Genomic DNA, 21445 nt, shown 5'->3' with positions numbered 1-21445 from the left:
ATTTTAATGTTTTAACTTTCCAGATTTTAAAACAAGTCCTACACCAAATAAATGGTAGAGGGACACAAACTGGAACCAGGCATCCTAACCGCCAGAGCGACCTTCCCGCCGCCCCATGCCTCCCTGAGGTGCTGGTCGGCTGCTTCTCCCCGGGGTACCCAGCAGCCATCCTGCTCTCCACCCAGCACCACCGCAGGTCGGCCGCGGGCCACGCTACGCGCCGGATTATTGGGCGCTGGTTTGGCCTTCGGAGGTCGAGGCTCTCTAAGTGGCCTCCTGAACTGGGCTCACTCTTACTTGGCCTCCTCTCTCGAGGCAGCACCCTCCTCTCTAACGAGAACTCCATCGTTCGCAGCCCCACGGTGTCCCCGGGGAGCGCCTCCCGCCCCCACCGGCTTTGCCTCAGCTTGTGCTCGCCTTTCCAGCCCTCAGCATCCGCGGACACCCGCGCTCTCGGGGTCCACGCGGAAGCGCTCGCGGGGCCCACGTGGAAGCATCCGCAGGCTGTCGCAAGAGCCTACCGTCTTGCTCTCATTGGGCAACCTTACCCTTTCCCCGCCTCAATGTTTTTGCTTCCTCAGTGATTGGGCCTGGGCATTGTCCATTCCAGCTCCCAGGCACCGCCCTCTCTCCACCCACTCGGGTTCTCCTTTATTCCCAACGCTCCTCACCTAGCCCCTGTCCTGAGGGTGTGCCTAACCCTGGAGCCAGCTTTAAAGGGGCAGGCCCCTCCTCCTGCCCCAGCCCCACCCACGGGGCCCCCGTTCTCGGTCTTTCAGGCCCAGAGCTCCCTCACAGAACTCCCCCGCACCTTGTCTCGCCCGCTCCGCCTCTCCTTCCCAGCCACAGCTAGAGGTCCTGGGCGCACCTGCAGAGCCAGCGGCTTGCTGGGGGCATGCGCTCCATGAAGGCTCTGCAGAAGGCGCTGAGCCGGGCCGGCAGTCACTGCCGGCGGGGAGACTGGGGTCACCTGAGCCGGAGCCCCCTCCTTGGCGGGGGCGTCCGGCACCACCTCAGTGAGGCCGCGGCGCAGGGCAGAGAGACACCACACAGCCGCCAGCCGCAGCACCAGGATCAGTAAGGCTCCTGGGACAGGGCAGGGGACGGGCTTGCCCCAACTCCCACTGTGGTCCTCGCTAGTTCCCGAGTGCCCTCCCCAGGCAGCGTCCCTCATCTCCCCTCTCCTGGCTCACTAGCCCTGGATGCCTTTTCCTTTGGATGTGGAGCTTTGGGTACGCCGCGTTCGGGCGGTAATCTGCAATCTGCCTGGGAGTGCGTTCGGGCAAGCGGGTCCTGGGGATGGCGCCTGTCCAAGGTGCGCAGTTAACCTGGATCACTGATGCGCCCCGAGTGTTACTTGGTTCACGTGTCTGAGTGCAGGGCCGGGCGCACGCCGCCCGTCCTCACCTTCCCTCGTCTCAGTGTGTTTTTTAGGAGATGCGTGGGTGTGGAACAGCCTCCTGCCTCAGGTCCAAGTGTACTGGGGTCTGTCTGTGTGTTGTGTTTCTGCGTGTCCTCGGCGGGTAATGTGTGATGCTCGTGTGTTACTGGTGCGCAGGTACGTGCATAAGTGTTAGGTGTGTGCGTGGTAATGCTCCCTGAACAGCAGAATGGGGAGGGGGGGGATTTTCCAAACTGGTTGTTGAATGGGGAGAATATTTGTAATAGAGGAAAAGTCTTTAAGACGCAGATTTCCCAAACCAGAGCCAGTCAGAGCTATTATTTGTGCTGCCCAGGCTCCGGAATCTAAAAGGTTCTCTTTCTTTAGGTACTTCTTCCGCCCAGGTGGCCAAACTTTTATCTTCCCCACCGCCTAGGACACACTTGGTGGCTGAGCCTTTTTCTCCGAGACGCAGACGGTGCTGAACAGGAAATCTTGTCCTTCCCAGAGGGCCAGCATAGACACTGTTCAAAGAGCCATTGCTCTACTGTAGCAGGAACAGGAAATGGGTCATCTCCCTCATGACACTCAGAAACATGGACACTATCACTAAAGTAGCCAGACTGACACAACACTACCTCACCAACTACTCGAGTCTCTGTCATAAGGGACACCAATAGGTATTATTTATTATTAATGACATTATGCCGTACTTTTATTCCTTTCTTTTTTGAGATGGAGTCTCACTCTGTCACACAGGCTGGAGTGCAGTGGCACCATCTTGACTCACTGCAACCTCCGCCTCCTGCGTTCAAATAATTCTCCTGCCTCAGCCTCTAGAGTAGCTGGGATTACCTCAAGTAGCTGGGATTACAGGTACGCGCCACCACACCCCGCTAATTTTTGTAGTTTTAGTAGAGACAGGGTTTCACCATGTTGGCCCAGCTGGTCTTGAACTCCTGACTTCAGATGATCTGCCTGCCTCAGCCTCCCAAAGTGCTGGGATTACAGGCATGAGCCACCACGCCCGGCCCTTTTCTTTTTTTCATAGTCATGGTGTCTGCTTATCCATATTACACAGTACTTTTCCATCAGCTTCTTCTCAAAAAGACACAGAACATTTAAAGGATAAGCCCTCTCCCTCCTGTTCTAGTCTCCACCCCAACTTCCTCCCAGATATTCACCATGGGAGAAATAAGGTGGGATACAGCAAAGGCTGAACTTCCCTCATCTGTCTACCTTCTGCAGAGTAGGGAACTATAGGTATCCCTAGTTCCCCCCACACACACCTCCTTATCCAGGGGAGTCTGGTGATGGAAGTCTTTTCAGGGGACCTTATTTCTTCTGCCCAGGGAACCCCCTGTCATATCCTTGGACTGGTACTTCCCAGGCAGAAAGGGTTGTGAGCACTGGAGAGTGATGTGCTCTGGCAGTGTGACACTGTGATGGGGTGGGGTTCCTGTGTTTGGCGGAGGAAAGAGAGCAGCAAAGAGGAAATGCGCTGTTTTTCGGGTTATTGTTTGTTTAATATTTAGCTATTTAGCTGTATTTATGACTTTCTTTTTTTTGGAGACAGAGTCTCTTTGTCGTCCAGACTGGAGTGCAGTGGCGCAATCTCGGCTCACTGCAACCTCTGCCTCAGCTTCCCGAGTAGCTGGGATTACAGGTACCCACCACCACGACTGGCTAATTTTTGTATTTTTAATAGAGACGGGGTTTCACCATGTTGGTCAGGCTGGTCTCAAACTCCTGACCTCAGATAATCCACCTGCCTGAGCCTCCCAAAGTGCTGGGATTATAGGCGTTAGCCACCGTGCCCGGCTGTATTTATGACTTTAAAAGAAAAGTAAGAGTATCAAGAGGAAAATATCCCAACACAAAGAAATGATAAATGTTTGAGATGATGGATATACTAATTACCCTTACTGATCACTATAATTCTATGTATTGAAACATCGCTATGCATCCCATAAACATCTGTACAATTATGTGTCAATTAAAAAAATAAATTTAGAGCCAGGCGCAGTGGCTCACACCTGTAATCCCAGCACTGTGGGTGGCCAAGGTGGAGAGGATCACTTGAGCTCAGGAGTTTGAAACCAGCTTGGGCAGCATGGCAAAACCCTGTCTCTACAAAAAAAAAAATACATACAAAAATTAACCAGGCATGGTGGCATGTGCCTGTAGTCCTAGTTACTTGGGAGACTGAGGTGGGATGATCACTTGAGCCCTGTAGGTTGAGGCTATAGTGATCCATGATTGCACCACCACACTCCAGCCTAGGCAACAGAGTGAGACACTGCCTCAAAAACAAATAAATAAGTTTATTACTTAAAAAATTTTAAAAGAAAATAAAGATCTCAGTATTAGAGATAACCAATTAATATTGTGATATAGTCATATATATCCTATATATGTATATGTAATTTAACAAAAATGGGATAGTCATATTCTTGAACTTATCTTTTCCATTTATGAACAGCTTTTAATATCATTGAATATGTATGACATTGTCATTTTGTAATTTTAAAAGATTCCATTGTTTGAGGTATCATAGTTTAAATAACCAGTCTTCAATTTGGTTACTATATACTCTTGTACATTTGTTCAATTATTTCTTAAATTCCAAGGAAATTTTGCCCCCCAGAGATAATCTGATGTCAGTGATATCATGTATAGTTTTCTAGAGATATTTTATGCATAAAATACATGCTGATATTACTTTACTTTTTTTATACAAATGGTATCCTAAACACATTGTTCCTGTACCTTGCTTTTTTGGTATCATACTACATACATTGCTCTTGTACCTTGCTTGTTTTCCCTCAACATTACATTGGTGATCCATCCATATCTGAGGGACATACAGTTTTTTTAGGCCTGTGATACATTCAGTGGTATAGCATTATTTCCTGTCTTCTGTCAGCTTCCAGGCACAGAGTCCTGAGTCCTGCCTTCAAAGTGTTCCTATGTACTTTCCTTCTTGAGTTATCCCTCAGATAGCTTTTCTCCTCCTCTCCCCGTATAGGCACTAGCTTCATTGTGACAACGAGATTTACCCAGAAGCAGGAAAACTCTTCTGGTGTTCCCTCTTGTGGTATTTCTCCTGACTCCAGACACACATATGCCTAGTCTATGCCAAGCTGTTTGAGTTTTATTTTTTAATCAATTGTTTCAATAGATAATATATTCCATATGGTTCAAAATTCAAAATATACAAAAGATAGTGAAAAATATCCCTCCCATCCCTTTTTCCCAGCACCTACGTCCTCTCTGTAGAAGATGAATCAATCTTACCTATTTATTTATTTATTATGAGATGGAGTCTCACTCCATTGCCCAGGCTGGAGTGCAGTGGCGTAATCTTGGTTCACTGCAACCTCTGCCTCCTGGGTTCAAGCAATTCTCCTGCCTCAGCCTCCTGAGTAGCTGGGGTTACAGGCAGACGCCACCACACCAGCTAATTTTTGTATTTTTAGTGGAGACGGGGTTTCACCATGTTGGTCAGGCTGGTCTCGAACTCCTTACCTTGTGATCTGCCCACCTTGGGCTCCCAAAGTGCTGGGATTACAGGCATGAGCCACCATGCCTGGCCAGTCTTACCTATTTCTAACTAAATGTTCGTCCAGAAATATTCTGTGCCTGAATAAGCAAACATATATATATTTTTCCCTTTTAAACCTGTGCTTCAACCTGAGAAAACTGATAAAGAAAAAAAAGAAAAAACAAATGAAAACATAAAGCTAGCACTAAAGAACTTATTCATGTAACCAAACACCACCTGTTCCCCAAAAACCTATTGAAATAAAAAATAAATTAAAAAATAAAAATAAATAAAGCTGGGCATGGTGGCATGCACCTGTAGTCCCAACTACTATGGAGGTTGAGGCAGAAGGATCACTTGAGCCCAGGAGTTCAAGGCCAACTTGAGCAATACAGCTAAGCTAAACCCCATCTCTATAAACAAACAAACAAACATAAATACTACCATACTCCATATACTGTTCTATAACACACTTCTTTTAGTTAATATTATATCTTAGAGATAATTCCATATCAATACTTAGAGCACACCCCAATTTCTTTTTTTTATACTGCATAATATTCCGTTATATGAATATACAATAATTAACCAGTTCCCTATTGTTGCACATCAGATTGTTTCTAATCTTACTATTACTAACAACGTAGTGAAGGCCGGGCGTGGTGGCTCATGCCTGTAATCCCAGCACTTTGGGAGGAGGAGGTGGGCGGATCACTAGGTCAGGAGTTTGAGACCAGCCTGGCCAACATGGCGAAACCTCGTCTCTACTAAAAATACAAAAATTAGCTGGGCATGGTGGCATGTGCCTGTAGATCCCAGCTACTTGGGAGGCTGAGGCAGGAGAATCGCTTGAACCCAGGAGGCAGAGGTTGCAGTGAGCAGAGATCACGCCATTGCACTCCAGCCTGGGTGACACAGCAAGACTCCGTCTCAAAAAAAAAAGAAAAAACAACAATGTGATGAATAATTGTAAATATGTTATTTTTGATGTGTGTAAGTATACCTGTAGGACAAATCCCTGGAAGTCAAATTATTGGGTCAAAGAATTTTTTTTTAATTTTATTGTTTTATATATTTTTAAAATTTTATTGTTTTATAACTTATTTATTTATTTATTTTTTGAGATGGAGTCTGGCTTTGTCACCCAGGCTGGAGTACAGTGGCGCAATCTCAGCTCACTGCAAGCTCCGCCTCTGGGGTTCATGCCATTCTCCTGCCTCAGCCTCCCAAGTAGCTGGGACTACAGGTGCCCGCCACCATGCCCGGCAAATTTTTTTTTTTTTTTTTTTTTTTTGTATTTTTAGTAGAGACAGGGTTTCACTATTTTAGCCAGGTGGTCTTGATCTCCCGACCTCGTGATCCACCTGCCTCAGCCTCCCAAAGTGCTGGGACTACAGGCGTGAGCCACCGCGCCTGACTGGGTCAAAGATCTTTGAAGGGTCTTAATCGAAACTAGCTGATAAAATAATCTGATAAAATAACTCCGCTTGTCTGGGTGTGGTGGCTCATGCCTATAATCCTAGCACTCTGGGAGGCTTAGGTGGGAAGATCACTTGAGTCCAGGAGTTTGAGATCAGCCTAGGCAATATAGTAGATCCCTTTTCTACTTAAAAAAATAACTCTTCTAAATATTTTAACATATTAATGGAAATCTTGAAAACTAAGAAGTCTTCAGGACCTGGAATTTTAGGTGCTATAAGCCAGAGAGATACTTTGGGGCACAGGGACCTTGCCAGCAATACAATTGAGTAATTCTTATTGAAGACCCACTGTGTGCTAGGGACTTTGCTCAGTGCTAGGAAGACAAAGATGTATAAAAAAGATGTGTAAAACACAAAGACCTAACAGTGGAGCAAGGGAGATTCTTCTGTCAGTAAGATGGTGTGTTGTGTCAAACCGGCAGCATAAGCAATATCTGGAGGTTTGGGGAAGCCTTTACAGAGTTGGCGACGTTTGATCTGGACCTTGAAGAATGAGCAGGACCATACTAAGCAAAGGTCATTCTATGCAGAAGTTATAGCATAAGCAAAGGCCAGGAAGCCTCACAGTTCCTGGCCCATTTTGGGGAGCCATCTATATTGCCTGTTACATCTGGAGTGTGTGGGCATGGTGGGGAATAGGGAAGTTAAGTGAGCAGGTTTTATTTATTTATTTATTTATTTTTGAGACAAAGTCTCACTCTGTCACCCAGGCTGGAGTGCAGTGGCGCAATCTCGACTGACTGTAACTTCCACCTCCCAGGCTCAGGCAATTCTCCTGCCTCAGCTTCCCAAGTAGCTGAGATTACAGGCGCCTACCATCACGCCTGGCTAGTTTTTGTATTTTTAGTAGAGATGGGGTTTTACCATGCTGGCCAGTCTGGTCTCAAACTCCTGACCTCAGGTGATCTGCCCACCTTGGCCTCCCAAAGTGCGGGGATTATAGACGTGAACCACCGTGCCTGGCCAATTGGCAGGTTTTAAAGAGCTTTTAATGGCCTACCAAGTTTCTGTTTGTTTTGAGACGGAGTTTTGTTCTTTTTGCCCACGCTAGAGTTCAATGGCAAGATCTCAGCTCACTGCAACCTCCGCCTCGCAGGTTCAAGCAATTCTCTTGCCTCAGCTTCTGTAGTAGCTGGGATCACAGGCATGTGCCACCACGCCCAGTTAATTTTGTATTTTTAATAGAGATGGGGTTTCACCATGTTGGCCAAGCTGGTCTCGAACTCCTAACCTCAGGTGATCCAACCACCTCAGCCTCCCAAAGTGCTGGTATTACAGGTGTGAGCCACCACGCCTGGCCTACTTCTTATTTCAAGAGCTTATTCTGTAGGCATAGGGAGTTACCAAATGTTTTTGAGTAGAGAAATTACATTTGAGTTTAGAAAGATCACTGGCACATTTTGGCCGGGCATAGTGGCTCATGCCTGTAATCCCAGCACTTTGGGAGGCCGAGGCAGGTGGATCATGAGGTAAGGAGTTCCAGACCAGCCTGACCAAAATAGTGAAACCCCATCTCTACTAAAAATACAAAAACATTAGCCAGGCGTGGTGGCGCACACCTGTCATCCCAGCTACTCAGGAGACTGAGGCAGGAGGATTGCTTGAACCCGGGAGGCAGAGGTTGCAGTGAGCTGAGATCACACCATTGCACTCCAGCCTGGGCGACAGAGCTGGACTCCGTCTCAAAAAAAAAAAAAAGATCACTAGTACATTTTAGAAGATGGATTGAAGCAACAAGCAATAAGAGTGAAATTCTGTCTCAAAAAATAAAAAATAAAAAAGACAGATTGAAAGTCAAGAGAGTGTAGTGACAATTAGGTAAAAGGGAATAAGGAGCTGATGATATATATGATTTATTGAACATCTACTTTGTATCAGACAGTTTTTCACGGAATTTTTATCTTAAGCCTTATATCACCCAGGTGAAGCAGACATTACTACCCTTATATTACAGATAAGGAAGCAAGGCAATATTAAGCAAACTACTCAAGATCACACAGCTATTATGGGGCAAACTGGTCTACTACAGCATGCTGGCACAGGGCAAAGGAGAATAGAGGGTGGATTTGAGACATTATGAGGCAGATTCATCCAATGTTGGTGACCAACTAAGCATGGACTTAAGGTGTGGAAACTATCAAAATGATGCCATATTTCCAGCTTAGCACCCAGGTGGGTGGTAATGCTGTTAACCCAGGTGGGAAACAAGAGGAGAAGAAGAGGAAAGGAGGTAAGATGACTCAGGTTTGGACATACTGAGTTTTCAGTGCTTGTGGGGCACTTATAGGTGGAAGTGTGAGAAGGGAGCTAAAAATAAAGATCTGAAGGTCAGGAGTAAAAGCTAGAGAAAAGATCTACAACTTCTTAGGACAGACGTGAAAGTTGATTTATAGGGATAGATCAGATGGTTTAAGGAGGAGGCATAGAATGAGGACACTCACCTACTTATAAGCCCATGTTGCAGAAGGAGGAGCAGGTAGCAGTTCTCAGGCCCCACTTTCCTCCCCATTCTCTGCCCCCAGTGATTCATCAGAAAGTGGCATGCTGTCCCGCCTGGGTGATTTGCTCTTCTACACTATTGCTGAAGGACAGGAACAAATCCCTATCCACAAGTTCACCACTGTAAGTTGCTCTCTACCTGTTCAGGATGCTAATTCCTTAAGATCTCTGAAAAGTGGGGAAACGAGGGTATGACAAGTGCAGGGCAGCTAATGGGTTGCTACATGAGGGTGAAGCATACAGATGGATGAGAATCCAGATGTCTAGGCTGACAAGACAAGCCCATCCCTGCCCCAGGGTCAGAAGATTAAACCCTCTGGAAAAAGGACAGGAAACCCTTGTTTGCCTTCAGAGTTGCTCCATCCCCTCCTTTCTTATTCTCCAAACCCATTTGTTCCACCTATTATAGCGGCTGGGGTTCAGCTAACCGGGTATCCACTGGGAAAGATTATGAGGAGTACATCACTGTCCTTGTAGCTGACCTTTCCGGTCTCTTCTTTCCTCTAAAGGCACTAAAGGCCACTGGACTGCAGACATCAGATCCTCGGCTCCAAGACTGCATGAGCGAGATGCACCGTGTGGTCCAAGAGTCCAGTAGTGGTGGCCTCTTGGACCGAGATCTCTTCCGAAAGTGAGGGCCCCAGAAACAAGGGCACTGCTCTCTGAAAACTGTCCTGTGGATGTAGACTCTCACAGCAGGGAGGAATTTGGGAATTGTATAGTTCAATTCCTCATTTTATTTTATTACTTATTATATAAGTTATACATGAATACTCATTATAAGAGTTCAAACAATATAGAAATACATGTTCTCCTTTCCCTCCCTACTCAATCCCTAGCCTCTTTTCCCTGAAGTAAACATTAACAGATTAGTGGGTATCTTCTAGATAATGTCCTATGTATTGACATACATACATGAATATATGTAAATATACTTTCATGATTTGGGATTTTTTAAATATCAAGGTAACATACATACATATTATTCTGGTATTTATTTTTTTTCTCATATCCCAAGACATAGTGTCTTTCCACATCATTAAAACCCCTCATTTTACAGGTAAGGAAACTAAGACATAGAAAGGCAAACTGATTTGCCAAAGGTAATAGAGCTGTTGATCCCAAACCAGAAGACCACTCAACCTTCTTTATTCACGACTTCCATGGCTCCAGAGTGAGTCCCAGCTGCATCTCTCTAGCCCCCTAATCCAATCGTATCTGGGATCCAGGTGTGTGAGCAGCAACATTGTGCTCCTGACCCAGGCATTCCGAAAGAAGTTTGTCATTCCTGATTTTGAGGAGTTCACGGGCCATGTGGATCGCATCTTTGAGGATGCCAAAGAGCTCACTGGAGGCAAAGTGAGAGCCAGGGGACTAAGGGAGGGGTCAGGGACCTGGGCCAAATATCTTTTTTTTTTTTTTTTCTGAGATGGAGTCTTGCTCTGTCACTGGGGCTGGAGCGCAATGGTGCAATCTCAGCTCAGTGCAGCCTCCACCTCCCGGGTTCAAGCGATTCTCCTGTCTCAGCCTCCCGAGTAGCTGGCATATGCCACCATGCTCAGCTAATTTTTGTATTTTTAGTAGAGATGGGGTTTTGCCATATTGGCCAGGCTGGTCTCAAACTCCTGACCTCAAGTGATCCCCCCACCTCGGCCTCCCAAACTGCTGGGATTACAGGCATGAGCCACCACACCTAGATATACCTTGCTTCTCAGAGATTTCCTGCGGCTGGGAATCCTATGAATGAGAAATGAGAAGCAGAACTTCTGTAAATGGGGACCTGGCTTCATGTGTTTCTATACACATGATTCCTAGAGCAGGTGAGGGAATCAAGAGTCTATAATACAGTCTTCAAAGGGATTTATATGGTAATTGAGCCTAAGAAGCAAAAGGGGAAGGTGACCTCAGAATTCTCCTTTTTAAACTTCCATTAGCTTTACTGCTATCTCTACAGGATTGGGGATACAGAAAGATATGGCCTTCTAGGACTTAAGGCTCAGAATTTCTGGGAGCAACAGGCAGGAGGGAACCCTTCTGCCCTATAGAAGACAGAATTTTAGCTTTTATCTAAAAGATTGTCTTTACCCTTATCCTCAACTCTATTCCTTTTCTCCACATCCATCTCCCTTTTCTCTACCCATTCATGTCCAGGTGGCAGCGTACATCCCTCAGCTGGCCAAGTCAAACCCAGACCTGTGGGGTGTCTCCCTGTGCACTGTGGATGGTCAGCGGTGAGATGCTGGGCAAGAGGAAGGGGGGGCAGGGCACAGGTGCCGAACACAGGCCAACCCCTTTCATGGCATCTGTCTGCCTCCAGGCACTCTGTGGGCCACACAAAGATCCCCTTCTGCCTGCAGTCCTGTGTGAAGCCCCTCACCTATGCCATCTCCATAAGCACCCTAGGCACTGACTACGTGCACAAGTTTGTGGGCAAAGAGCCTAGTGGCCTGCGCTACAACAAGCTCTCCCTCAATGAGGAAGGTGAGCACTACCAAGGCTCAGACCATACTTATAGCCGTCCCCTCCTCCTTACCCCCACCCCATCCCCCAGCCTTTTTTGTTTCTCTGCCCTTCCCGATTAGCCCTGTCATGCCTTTCTCCCTAGCAAGCAATCTTTCTTGTCTAACCCACAAAATGAGCGGGCTGTCAGGGAGGCTTTGTTCAGTGGCTAAGACTCTTGGTGGTTTGTATTTCCCCAGGAATCCCCCATAACCCCATGGTCAATGCTGGTGCCATTGTTGTCAGCTCCCTCATCAAGGTCAGTGCCACCTTAACCTTCTGACAGGTATTATCCTCTAAGCGCCTGTGTTCCTGTATCCCTCATATTTGTTCAGCTCTTCGGGGAGACTGGTGGGGCTCTGATTCCTTTGAGGGTCCCCAGAAGGCACATGAGACACAACAGGGAGCCACGTTATGCTGACGATGTCAGTAAAAGAGACTGCACCACCTCCCTCACCCCCACTAGTACTGTTCCCTGCCCCCACCCATGAGTCTAGAGCCTAGAGCTTCCTGACTCTTAGAGAAGTGAGCAGGTCCTGACCCCTGCCTAGGACCAAGGGCCAAATGCCAGAGACAAGGGGAGGACAGCACTACTGGGCACTGATTGGCCATTTCTGGGTGTGGGACACCTGCAGGGAAGGGTGAATGGCCAGGCCAGGGCAGTTATTCACGTCACCTGGAACTGTGAGTTGGCCTTGAACAGGGTGTCAAACTGGCCCATCAGCTGTAGGTCTCCCAGAGCTTGAGCAAGAACCTGGGAGCAGCTGGGCAGCAACACCCTGGGGCCAATCACAGCCCCTCCTGAGGAAGGTGGTGTTAGGAATCCTCCCCCCAGGGACTCAGGTGTCACAGTCCCTGTGGTATTGACTCTGTAACTGACACATGAGTAAGCAATGAGTCTGGGTGAGGAAATGAGGCTGAGTCTCTCCCCTTGTTCTGTGATGGCTCCATCTACAAACCTGTATCTGGGACCTGCCTCATCCCATTCCCATCTAAGTAGGAACTTTATAAAAAAAGAAAAAAAGAAAAAATAGAGGCCAGGCACGGTGGCACACGCCTGTAATCCCAGCACTTTGGGAGGCCAAGGCTGAGGTGGGTGGATCATGAGGTCAGGAGATTAAGACCATCCTGGCTAGCACGGTGAAACCCCGTCTCTACTAAAAATACAAAAAATTAGCCGGGCGTGGTGGCGAGTGCCTGTGGTTCCAGCTGCTCAGGAGGCTAAGGCAGGAGAATGGTGTGAACCCAGGAGGCAGAGCTTGCAGTTGAGCTGAGATTGTGCCACTGCACTCCAGCCTAGGTGATAAGAGCGAGACTCCGTCTCAAAAAAAAAAAAAAATATATATATATATATGTGTGTGTGTGTGTGTGTGTGTGTGTGTATATATATATAGAGAGAGAGAGAGGGTCTATCCTATGTTGCCCAGGCTGGTCTCAAACCCCTGGGCTCAAGCGATCCTCCCACCTCGGCCCCCTAAACTGCTGAGATTACAGGCATGAACCATCATGCTGGCCAATGGGATAGAGTAAAGGTCTAGTATGGGGTGTAAGGAATGAGGATGGAGATCAGGGATAGGGTGGGGCTGGGAGACAGGATTAGAGTCAGGAAAATGAACGTGGGACTCAGGGATGAGGGTTTGGATTGAGAATGGAAGTGGGATGGCCCAGCAAGGTGGCTCATGCCTGTAATTCCAGCTACTCAGAGGCTGAGGTGGGAGGATCACTTGAGCCTGGGAGGTCGAAGCTGCAGTAAGCCACGATCATGCCACTGCACTCCAGCCTGGGTGAAAAAGCAAGACTCTGCCTCAAGAGAAAAAGAGGAGCCAATGGAAGTGCGGTGTTTTTAAAAAAAAAAAAAGGCCATTATAAAATTGAACACATTTGCAGCAGCAGGACCAGTCTAACACTTGAACTCCACTAGATCCTTCTGACCCTTCCCTCTGTCATCCTCCTAGGCTTAGAAGACTGACATCTCTCTCTTTCTCTGCAGATGGACTGTAACAAAGCAGAGAAGTTTGATTTTGTAAGTTCCCTTGCTACTTGGCCCCTGGCTGCATTTCTCCACAGCATGCTGTCCTCTCCAGCTGCCCCAGTGGCTCTCTAACTCCACTACCAGGTGCACCAGCCCATATTAGAAGCATTACTTCCAGAAGTGTGGAAATCTGCTGGCCTCAGAGAGGAAAGCCTCTTGACAAGACCTGAGTTCAGAAGGGCTAGTCAGCCTGTGAGGTATTAATAGAGCTTCTCAGTCAAGTGGAGCCTCAATGTCCCTTTTTCGCTTCCAGGTGTTGCAGTATCTCAACAAAATGGCTGGGAATGAATACATGGGTTTCAGCAATGCCACGTAAGTCCCTATTCAGAGGACTGACTGAAAGCATTGTGGTGTATCTGTGTGTACTCAGGATGGGGACAAGAATGATGCAGGAGAGAGAATCTTAAAAGGAAGAAATCCCAGGGGAACTTTGGCCCTCTAGCTTCCTCTGAGTCCCTTCATTAACATTTGTTTACCTTGTAAAATAATTTTTTCCATTACTAATTAGTATGTAATGAGAGAGTGTGATGGTTTGTGCCTAAGCCCTTTCTTGCCAAGACTTTCAAAGCCAAAAACTTCACCAGTTTTCCTAGACTAGATGACTAGACAGTTTGGGGTGTTTGGTTTGGGTTTACTTTATAATAAAGCTATGCTGAGTGTTTGCTGAGGTTCAGAAATTTCCTCTAATATTACTGTGAGAAGTTATAAAGGGGTTCATTTAGTTTGTGGTGTGATGTAGTTCTGTCTCTCTCAGGGAAGGTAATTTTTCCCCTTCTCCCAACACCTATTCCTCCAACTTCAAGTACTAAATTGGGTGTTTGCTTCAGATTCCAGTCGGAGAAGGAAACAGGGGATCGGAATTATGCCATTGGCTATTATCTCAAGGAAAAGAAGGTAACCAGGAGAGGCTGGGAGAGAAAGTCCCTGGGAATTCTGCTGCTAGTGGAAGGGCAGTAGGGGTTGGGGGTTTCGGCCAAGACCCTGACAATGTGAAAGGGCTGCTGATGTCCTGAAGAGAAATGCTCTCCCCTCTCTTCCTTGCAGTGCTTTCCTAAGGGAGTGGACATGATGGCTGCCCTTGATCTCTACTTCCAGGTAAGAAAACACTGCTCAGGGCCGAGGGAACAGGACAGACTGTCCTTGCCCTACACCCGAGGGTACCATGTGCAGGTTCACATCACATCTTCACCTATTCTTTGTTTTCATAGCTGTGCTCTGTGGAGGTCACTTGTGAATCAGGCAGTGTCATGGCAGCCACCCTCGCCAATGGTGGGATCTGCCCTATCACAGGCGAGAGTGTGCTGAGTGCTGAAGCAGTGCGCAACACCCTCAGCCTCATGCATTCCTGCGGCATGTATGACTTCTCTGGCCAGTTTGCCTTCCACGTGAGTTTCTGGCTCTGCCATCCATCTGTCATGCGCCCAGTGCTAAGAAGAGAGAACACTGACTCTCTGAAAATAGAGGTGGAAGCTTGTTCCTGCCTCTCATTCACTAACTTCCAGGAAGGCAATTAGGTTGAGACTCCTTAGATGAGCTTCTCAAAAACACCAAATTCCTTGAATATATAAAGAGATGTCTGGCCGGGCGCAGTGGCTCACGCCTGTAATCTCAGCACTTTGGGAGGCCAAGGCGGGCAGATCCAAGGTCAGGAGACCGAGACCATCCTGGCTAACACAGAAAATTAGATGGGCATAGTGGTAGGCACCTGTCGTCCCAGCTACTCGGGAGGCTGAGGCAGGAAAATGTCATGAACCCAGGAGGCGGAGCTTGCAGTGAGCCGAGATTGCGCCACTGCACTCCAGCCTGGGCAACAGAGCAGGACTCCATCTCAAAAAAAAAAAGAGAGATTTCTTTGGGAGGCTGAGGCGGGTGGATCACCTGAGGTCAGGAGTGCAAGACCAGCCTGACCTACGTGGTGAAACCCCATCTCTACTAAATACAAAAAATTAGTTGGGAGTGGTGGTGTGCACCTGTAATCCCAGCTACTTGGGAAGCTGAGGCAGGAGAATTGCTTCAACCTGGGAGGTGAAGGTTGCAGTGAGCCAAAATTGTGCCATTGCACTCTAGCCTGGGCAACAAGAGCAAAACTCCGTCTCAAAAAAAGAAAAAGAAAAAAAAAAAAAAAAAAGGGCCAGGCGCGGTGGCTCAAGCCTGTAACCCCAGCACTTTGGGAGGCCGAGACGGGTGGATCACGAGGTCAGGAGATCGAGACCATCCTGGCTAACCCGGTGAAACCCCGTCTCTACTAAAAAATACAAAAAACTAGCCGGGCGAGGTGGCGGGCGCCTGTAGTCCCAGCTACTCGGGAGGCTGAGGCAGGAGAATGGCGTAAACCCGGGAGGCGGAGCTTGTAGTGAGCCGAGTTCGTGCCACTGCACTCCAGCCTGGGCGACAGAGCAAAGACTCCGTCTCAAAAAAAAAAAAAAAAAAAAAAAAAAACCAACGAGAGATGTTGCAGCTCCTGACTTGTGCTTCACATTGCTGGCTCTTCTCCTTGAGGTCTCAGCTTAGATGTCATTTCCAAAAGAAAGACTTTTCTCACCACCTGATCTCACATGGGCCCCCTTCTACCTCTATTTACAGCACCCTACTTCTTCTCACTACTTATCACAATTACTTTAAAAATTACTTGTCTATTTATTTACCTGTTTATTACCTACCTCCTAACACTATTTATTTACCTGTGTATTACCTATCTCCTAATACCAGAATGCTAGTTCTAGCACAGCATCCAGCACAGAATGCTATATTTCAAAAAATATTTTCTAGCTGAACCAATGAATTTTAAGAGAAGGACAGGAGCAATAAAAGAAGCTAATTAACAAGCCAAAAGGTTGAGGTAGATTGTGGCCATGCAGTCATTTGTAAACTTGTTAAGAGTACAGCCTAACTTGTTTATTTTCTGATTTGGGGCACACCCACGTCATCCTCAGCTTCAATTCTGTTCCCCAGGTGGGCCTGCCAGCCAAGTCAGCTATATCAGGAGCCATCCTCCTGGTGGTACCCAATGTCATGGGAATGATGTGCCTGTCACCCCCATTGGACAAGCTGGGGAACAGCTATAGGGGGACCAGCTTCTGCCAGGTGAGATGCTTTGCATATAGTACTTAATATTTTTGAAGCAATAAATTTGTTTAATGGTACCACTTTTATTTTAATAAAACAATTTTGAGTTCCTACTAAGTGTAAGGAGTAAATACACAGTATCTTTGGCTTACAATTCTAGAAGTTGGTGTCTCTCTTCAATTTCCACAACTATGACAACCTGAGGCACTGTGCTCGGAAGTTAGACCCACGGCGTGAAGGGGGAGAAATTCGGGTAAGGAAAACTCCAGGTGGCTTGTAAGAATATTTCAAAGGCCAGGTGCGGTGGCTCATGCCTGCAATCCCAGAATTTTGAGAGGCCGAGGCGGGCGGATCACGAGGTCAGATCAAGACCATCCTGGCTAACATGGTGAAACCCTGTCTCTACTGAAAATACAAAAAATTAGCTGGACATGGTGGCACGCACCTGTGGTCCCACTACTTGGGAGGCTGAGGCAGGAGAATCGCTTGAAACCGGGAGGTGGAGGTTGCAGTGAGCCAAGATCACGCCACTACACTCCAGCCTGGACGACAGAGCAAGACTCCGTCTCAAAAACAAAAACAAAAAAACAAAAAATATTTCAGAGTAGCACACTCCATAACACTTCAGCACTTCAGCAATACCCTTGACTAAGCACCCATGGAGGAAGGTCACAGGGCAGAGCTGACATAGGTGAGTTCAATTAATGTCAGGAGGGTATGATTTGTGTTCCAGAACAAGACTGTGGTCAACCTGTTATTTGCGGCCTACAGTGGTGATGTCTCAGCTCTTCGAAGGTAATGCTACTGTTGACCAAATACACACAATAAAATACTCCTGGTCAGAGATTTTACTGGGAGGCAGCATAGCAAAACAGTTAAGTGCTTCAGCTTTGGAATTAGACAGATATAGATTGCATTTAAATTAGATTTTTTTTAAAAAGGAGATTTTTTTTTTTTAAGTAAACTGCCTGCTCTATAATTCATGTTAGCCGTTGTTATTGAGTGTTAAGAGCAGAGTCCGAGGAAGTAGGTACCCTGCCTCCAATGGGCACTTACCACAGGTAGGCAGTGAGTGATTATTTCTGGCATCACATTCCCATCTCTCTAATATGGGTATAACAGTCTCATCTGGGTATGGAAAAAAGATTATTGAGAGCCTACAAATCTGGGTATAGGCTATTTCACTTTCTCTGAAACTCATCCAGTCTGACACCAGTTCACAAAGAACACCTGTGATTCCAGTCTGATCTAGGTAACTCTAGCTGCTTTCCCACTACCCTCAGGTTTGCCTTGTCGGCCATGGATATGGAACAGAAAGACTATGACTCGCGCACAGCTCTGCATGTTGCTGCAGCTGAAGGTACTGAAGGGTTAAGGATGGGAGGGTAATCATAAGACCCTTTCTTTTTCACCAAAAGTTCCTTCGCTATATGTGCTCTCAAGGTTATAGGGGCAGCAACTAGTTTTATCTAGACACCCTTTGCTTTGCAGCTAGACTATTACTGGGTGCTGCAGGGTACAAAATGGGAAGAAGCCTTTTCCGTTCCCCTCTTGGTAAAGACTTCAGTGACTAAGTGTCTGCACCAAAGGGTTCAAGACCTGTGCCTTCTCATTTTCCTTCTGCCCGTATTCCTAGGACACATCGAAGTTGTTAAATTCCTGATCGAGGCTTGCAAAGTGAATCCTTTTGCCAAGGACAGGTGAGTATTAGGCTAAAAGTGGAGGAGGGTGGGCACAGCTTCTCTACCTACCCTCCAGCCACCATGCAAATATATACAACCACCACACTCTCCATGTCTCCTTTGCCTGATCATATCATTATTCCTTTCAGATGGGGCAACATTCCCCTGGATGATGCTGTGCAGTTCAACCATCTGGAGGTGGTCAAACTGCTTCAAGATTACCAGGATTCCTACACACTCTCTGACACTCAGGCTGAGGCAGCAGCTGAGGCCCTGTCTAAAGAGAACTTAGAAAGCATGGTATGAGCACAGGTCATGGAGAGCCCCTGCTCAAGAAAAAGCACGAGCTGGCCACACATGTAATCCATAACCACCAAAAATGCTATGAAGAGCTACACTGCTTCAGTGGGGACCCAACAGTCATGTGGTGACTTAGGCTAGTGCTTTCTATGAGAGTCAAAATACCCCATTCCCTCAGCAGACAGAGTACAGAGAAGGGCCTCAGTGGACACCTGCAGTAGAGCTGTTCAGAGTGAATGGGCTACAAGGTACAGCCTAATGGCTTGCCCCACTCAAAACCATCCCAGCTCTTCACCCAGGTCTCCTCTTCCTCTCCCTGAAGAAACCATCATGAGAGAAAGACACTCTGGTGGAGGGACTCTAGCTACCATGCACATGTATATATCCACAGAATATGGGAAGTGGGAATGGCTATGTACATGGCTTTAGTAGTCTGGAGAGATCTACTCCCCTTGGCCAGGACATGCTGCTGCTACTGCTAACAGCCAATTTTATAGACAGAGAAAGTGTTTTGTGTTCAAATAAACTTTTAATTATCAAATCATTTTTGCTAAACCCAGTCCTTCTTTCTTCCCTAGGGGTATCAAACTTCATCACCATCATACGAGGTAGAAAAAGATGGAATCACAGGGTCAGAGCACGGCTTCTCTACCTACTCTACCAAACAGTACATATTCACTTACCCTGCCAGGTTTTTCTCAACTCCAAATACTGCTTTAGGTTAAGTATATTCTGCTGCCAAGGGAAGTGTAGGTTTGAGTCTAAACAGGCTCTGAAACAGATTGTGCAAAAAAACCTCAGGCCTCCCTCCTTCCTCGAGAAGTTCCAACTGTGGCAGAAATGAAGATGGAACTTCTCAAGTATAAACAGTTTTGGCCGGGCGTGGTGGCCCACACCTGTAATCCCAGCACTTTGGGAGGCCAAGGTGGGTGGATCACATGAGGCCAGGAGTTTGAGACCAGCCTGGCCAACATGGCAAAACCCCATCTCTACTAAAAATATAAAAATTAGACAGGCATGGTGGCACACACCTGTAATCCCAGCTACTCAGGAGGCTGAGGCACGAGAGTCACTTGAACCCTGGAGGCAGAGGTTGCAGTGAGCCGAGATCATGCCACTGCACTCCAGTCTGTGTGACAGAGTGAGACTGTCTCAAAAAATAAATAAAAGAATCAACAGTTTCTAGCACTCATACCCTAGATATCCCCCAAGTGTCTCTCTTCCCCTTTGGTCATGGTTATAACCGGGATAATGATTATGACAGACTGGCTGGGTGTCAGAGGTATAGATTAAGGTAGATGGACTCAGGGTAACGATAGCTACAGCTGTCTGGGGCTGAAGGTCTGTGGCACTGAGCTACTGGGGAAGGAGGGCTGTTTTCATTTTGACACACTGAGTTAATAAAGCACTTACTGAGGGAGCCAGAGCCCAAACTCTGAATGTGCTGTAGAAAAAGGGCCAAGTCATTGACTGCACCACTCCTTCAGCCAGAGGTAGAAAGGATTTACTCTTCAGCGATCTGGTAGAGCCCCAAGAACAAACAAGTTACATGTGGACAAAGGGAGGGAGAGGTATCACGGTGATTAATAAATTCAAACAAAGCTGAATGATAAGACCCCAGGATGGAATACAGTCTGAGAAAGGTCTGGGCAAAGGGAAGCAGAGGGACTGAAGGAAGCAGGTCAGGGAAGATATATCACCCATGGTAGCCTAGGAAATGGGCAGTAGTTGGTGGGTGGGAGAAGGAGGGTTTGGCTGTATGCCTAGCTTTCACAAGGCAGGGGATAAGGAAGATGATTATGATATTGCACAAAGGACCCAACATTGAATTGCTGGAGCTAGAGGTTGCTTGAGGCAAAGTAAAAAGGCTTCAGACATTTTCAAAAGGAGGCTGGCCAAGAGCGTGATTAGGGACTCCAGTAATGGAAATACTAGAGGCCGGGGGGCACCTCAAGCCCTGAATGGGTCAGCAGCTCTCCATCCCAGAGAGCAAAGGCAGGCACCACTGGACCCCGGAAATCTGTCTGTAGCGTGTGAACCACAGAGACCTGGCTCACATCCACCAGGCTCAGCTTCTGGGCCTCATACTCCAGCAGCAGCCCCACCTTCTCTGGCTGCCCAATGCCCTCAATTGGGGCTTTCTCGTTGGCCAACATGGTGTACCACTTGCGCTGGGCATAGGTGAACACCCAGGAACGATCATCAACACCAATGCAGCTATCCCGGGACATGTCCACATCTGCCACTCCTATCCGGAACTGCTGGGAGCGCTTCACTGTCACTTCCCAGTAGTGTCTGCCACTGGTGACCGCTGTGTCTGCCAGCACCACTGCCCACTCCCGGAAGCGCTCCACATTCAAGGCCACCTTGGTGGGCTCCAATCCCACCAAGCCATATTTGACACCCGTATCACCTCTGAAGAGTGCCAGGCTGCTGTGGGCGGTTTTTTCTTCCAATTTGAAACTGACGCCTGCGGGCAGAGCAAAAAAGACGGGATAATAACAAGGGCTAGAACCCTAGGGCTGGTGATATATTCAGATCTGAGGCAGGCAGTCAAGAGACACGAGCAACTAGGGAAGAGTCAGAATGCCAAGCGGGCAAGAGAGTCGGGGGGTCGCTTTAGTATGGATAGCTCATGGAGCTGAAACTCGGATTGAGGAAGTCCTGGAATTTAAAGAAACCAAATGGTGTCACAGGTTTGGAAGCTAGAGACCAAGGCAGGTGGGGGAGGGAAAAGACCCGAGAGGGTTGGAATTGCTTCTCGGAGTCGGGTCTGGGAATAATAGACGGAAGCCATTCTGGAGGTAAAAGAGTAAAAAGAGATAATCCTACCTCTCTGGGCCTCTGTGGAGGCAACTCCCAATCGTTTGGCTCCCCAGCGGCACAAGCGCAAAGAACGTGCAAAAAGCAGCGCCATCTTGCGCCATGGATGAGCCGGGCACGCCTCCCGCTTACAGACTC

The 21445-nt window shown here is 47.4% G+C and overlaps 2 protein-coding genes across 4 annotated transcripts; one reads left to right on the top strand and one right to left on the bottom strand.

Moving 5' to 3' along the window:
• Window positions 1-562: 562 nt before the first annotated feature.
• On the top strand, window positions 563-19413 carry GLS2 (glutaminase 2). Of its 3 annotated transcripts, none has more exons than XM_008003670.3 (18): window positions 563-1077; window positions 8929-9028; window positions 9415-9536; window positions 10135-10264; window positions 11057-11136; window positions 11223-11386; window positions 11605-11663; window positions 13395-13427; window positions 13690-13748; window positions 14264-14330; window positions 14481-14531; window positions 14645-14821; window positions 16389-16520; window positions 16663-16755; window positions 17236-17297; window positions 17786-17862; window positions 18139-18202; window positions 18334-19413. In XM_008003670.3, exons 1-18 carry the CDS (start codon window positions 896-898, stop codon window positions 18488-18490), a joined length of 1809 nt encoding a protein of 602 aa, XP_008001861.1. In that variant the 5' UTR covers window positions 563-895; the 3' UTR covers window positions 18491-19413. The 3 variants fall into 3 exon arrangements, with proteins under 3 accessions (XP_008001861.1, XP_008001870.1, XP_008001862.1); XM_008003671.3 differs by lacking the exon at window positions 563-1077 and adding an exon at window positions 1095-1315; XM_008003679.3 differs by lacking the exon at window positions 10135-10264 and having other exon boundaries at window positions 564-1077.
• A 553-nt stretch (window positions 19414-19966) lies between these two features.
• Window positions 19967-21445, bottom strand: SPRYD4 (SPRY domain containing 4). Its single transcript, XM_008003669.3, has 2 exons — window positions 21317-21445; window positions 19967-20954 (listed from the first exon to the last, which is right to left on the bottom strand). Exons 1-2 carry the CDS (start codon window positions 21399-21401, stop codon window positions 20416-20418), a joined length of 624 nt encoding a protein of 207 aa, XP_008001860.1. The 5' UTR covers window positions 21402-21445; the 3' UTR covers window positions 19967-20415.

The sequence above is a fragment of the Chlorocebus sabaeus genome, chromosome 11, assembly GCF_047675955.1.
Source record: "Chlorocebus sabaeus isolate Y175 chromosome 11, mChlSab1.0.hap1, whole genome shotgun sequence".
Classification (NCBI taxonomy): domain Eukaryota; kingdom Metazoa; phylum Chordata; class Mammalia; order Primates; family Cercopithecidae; genus Chlorocebus; species Chlorocebus sabaeus.
Note: the sequence above shows the minus strand (reverse complement) of the source record. Positions and strands in the feature narration are given on the sequence as shown.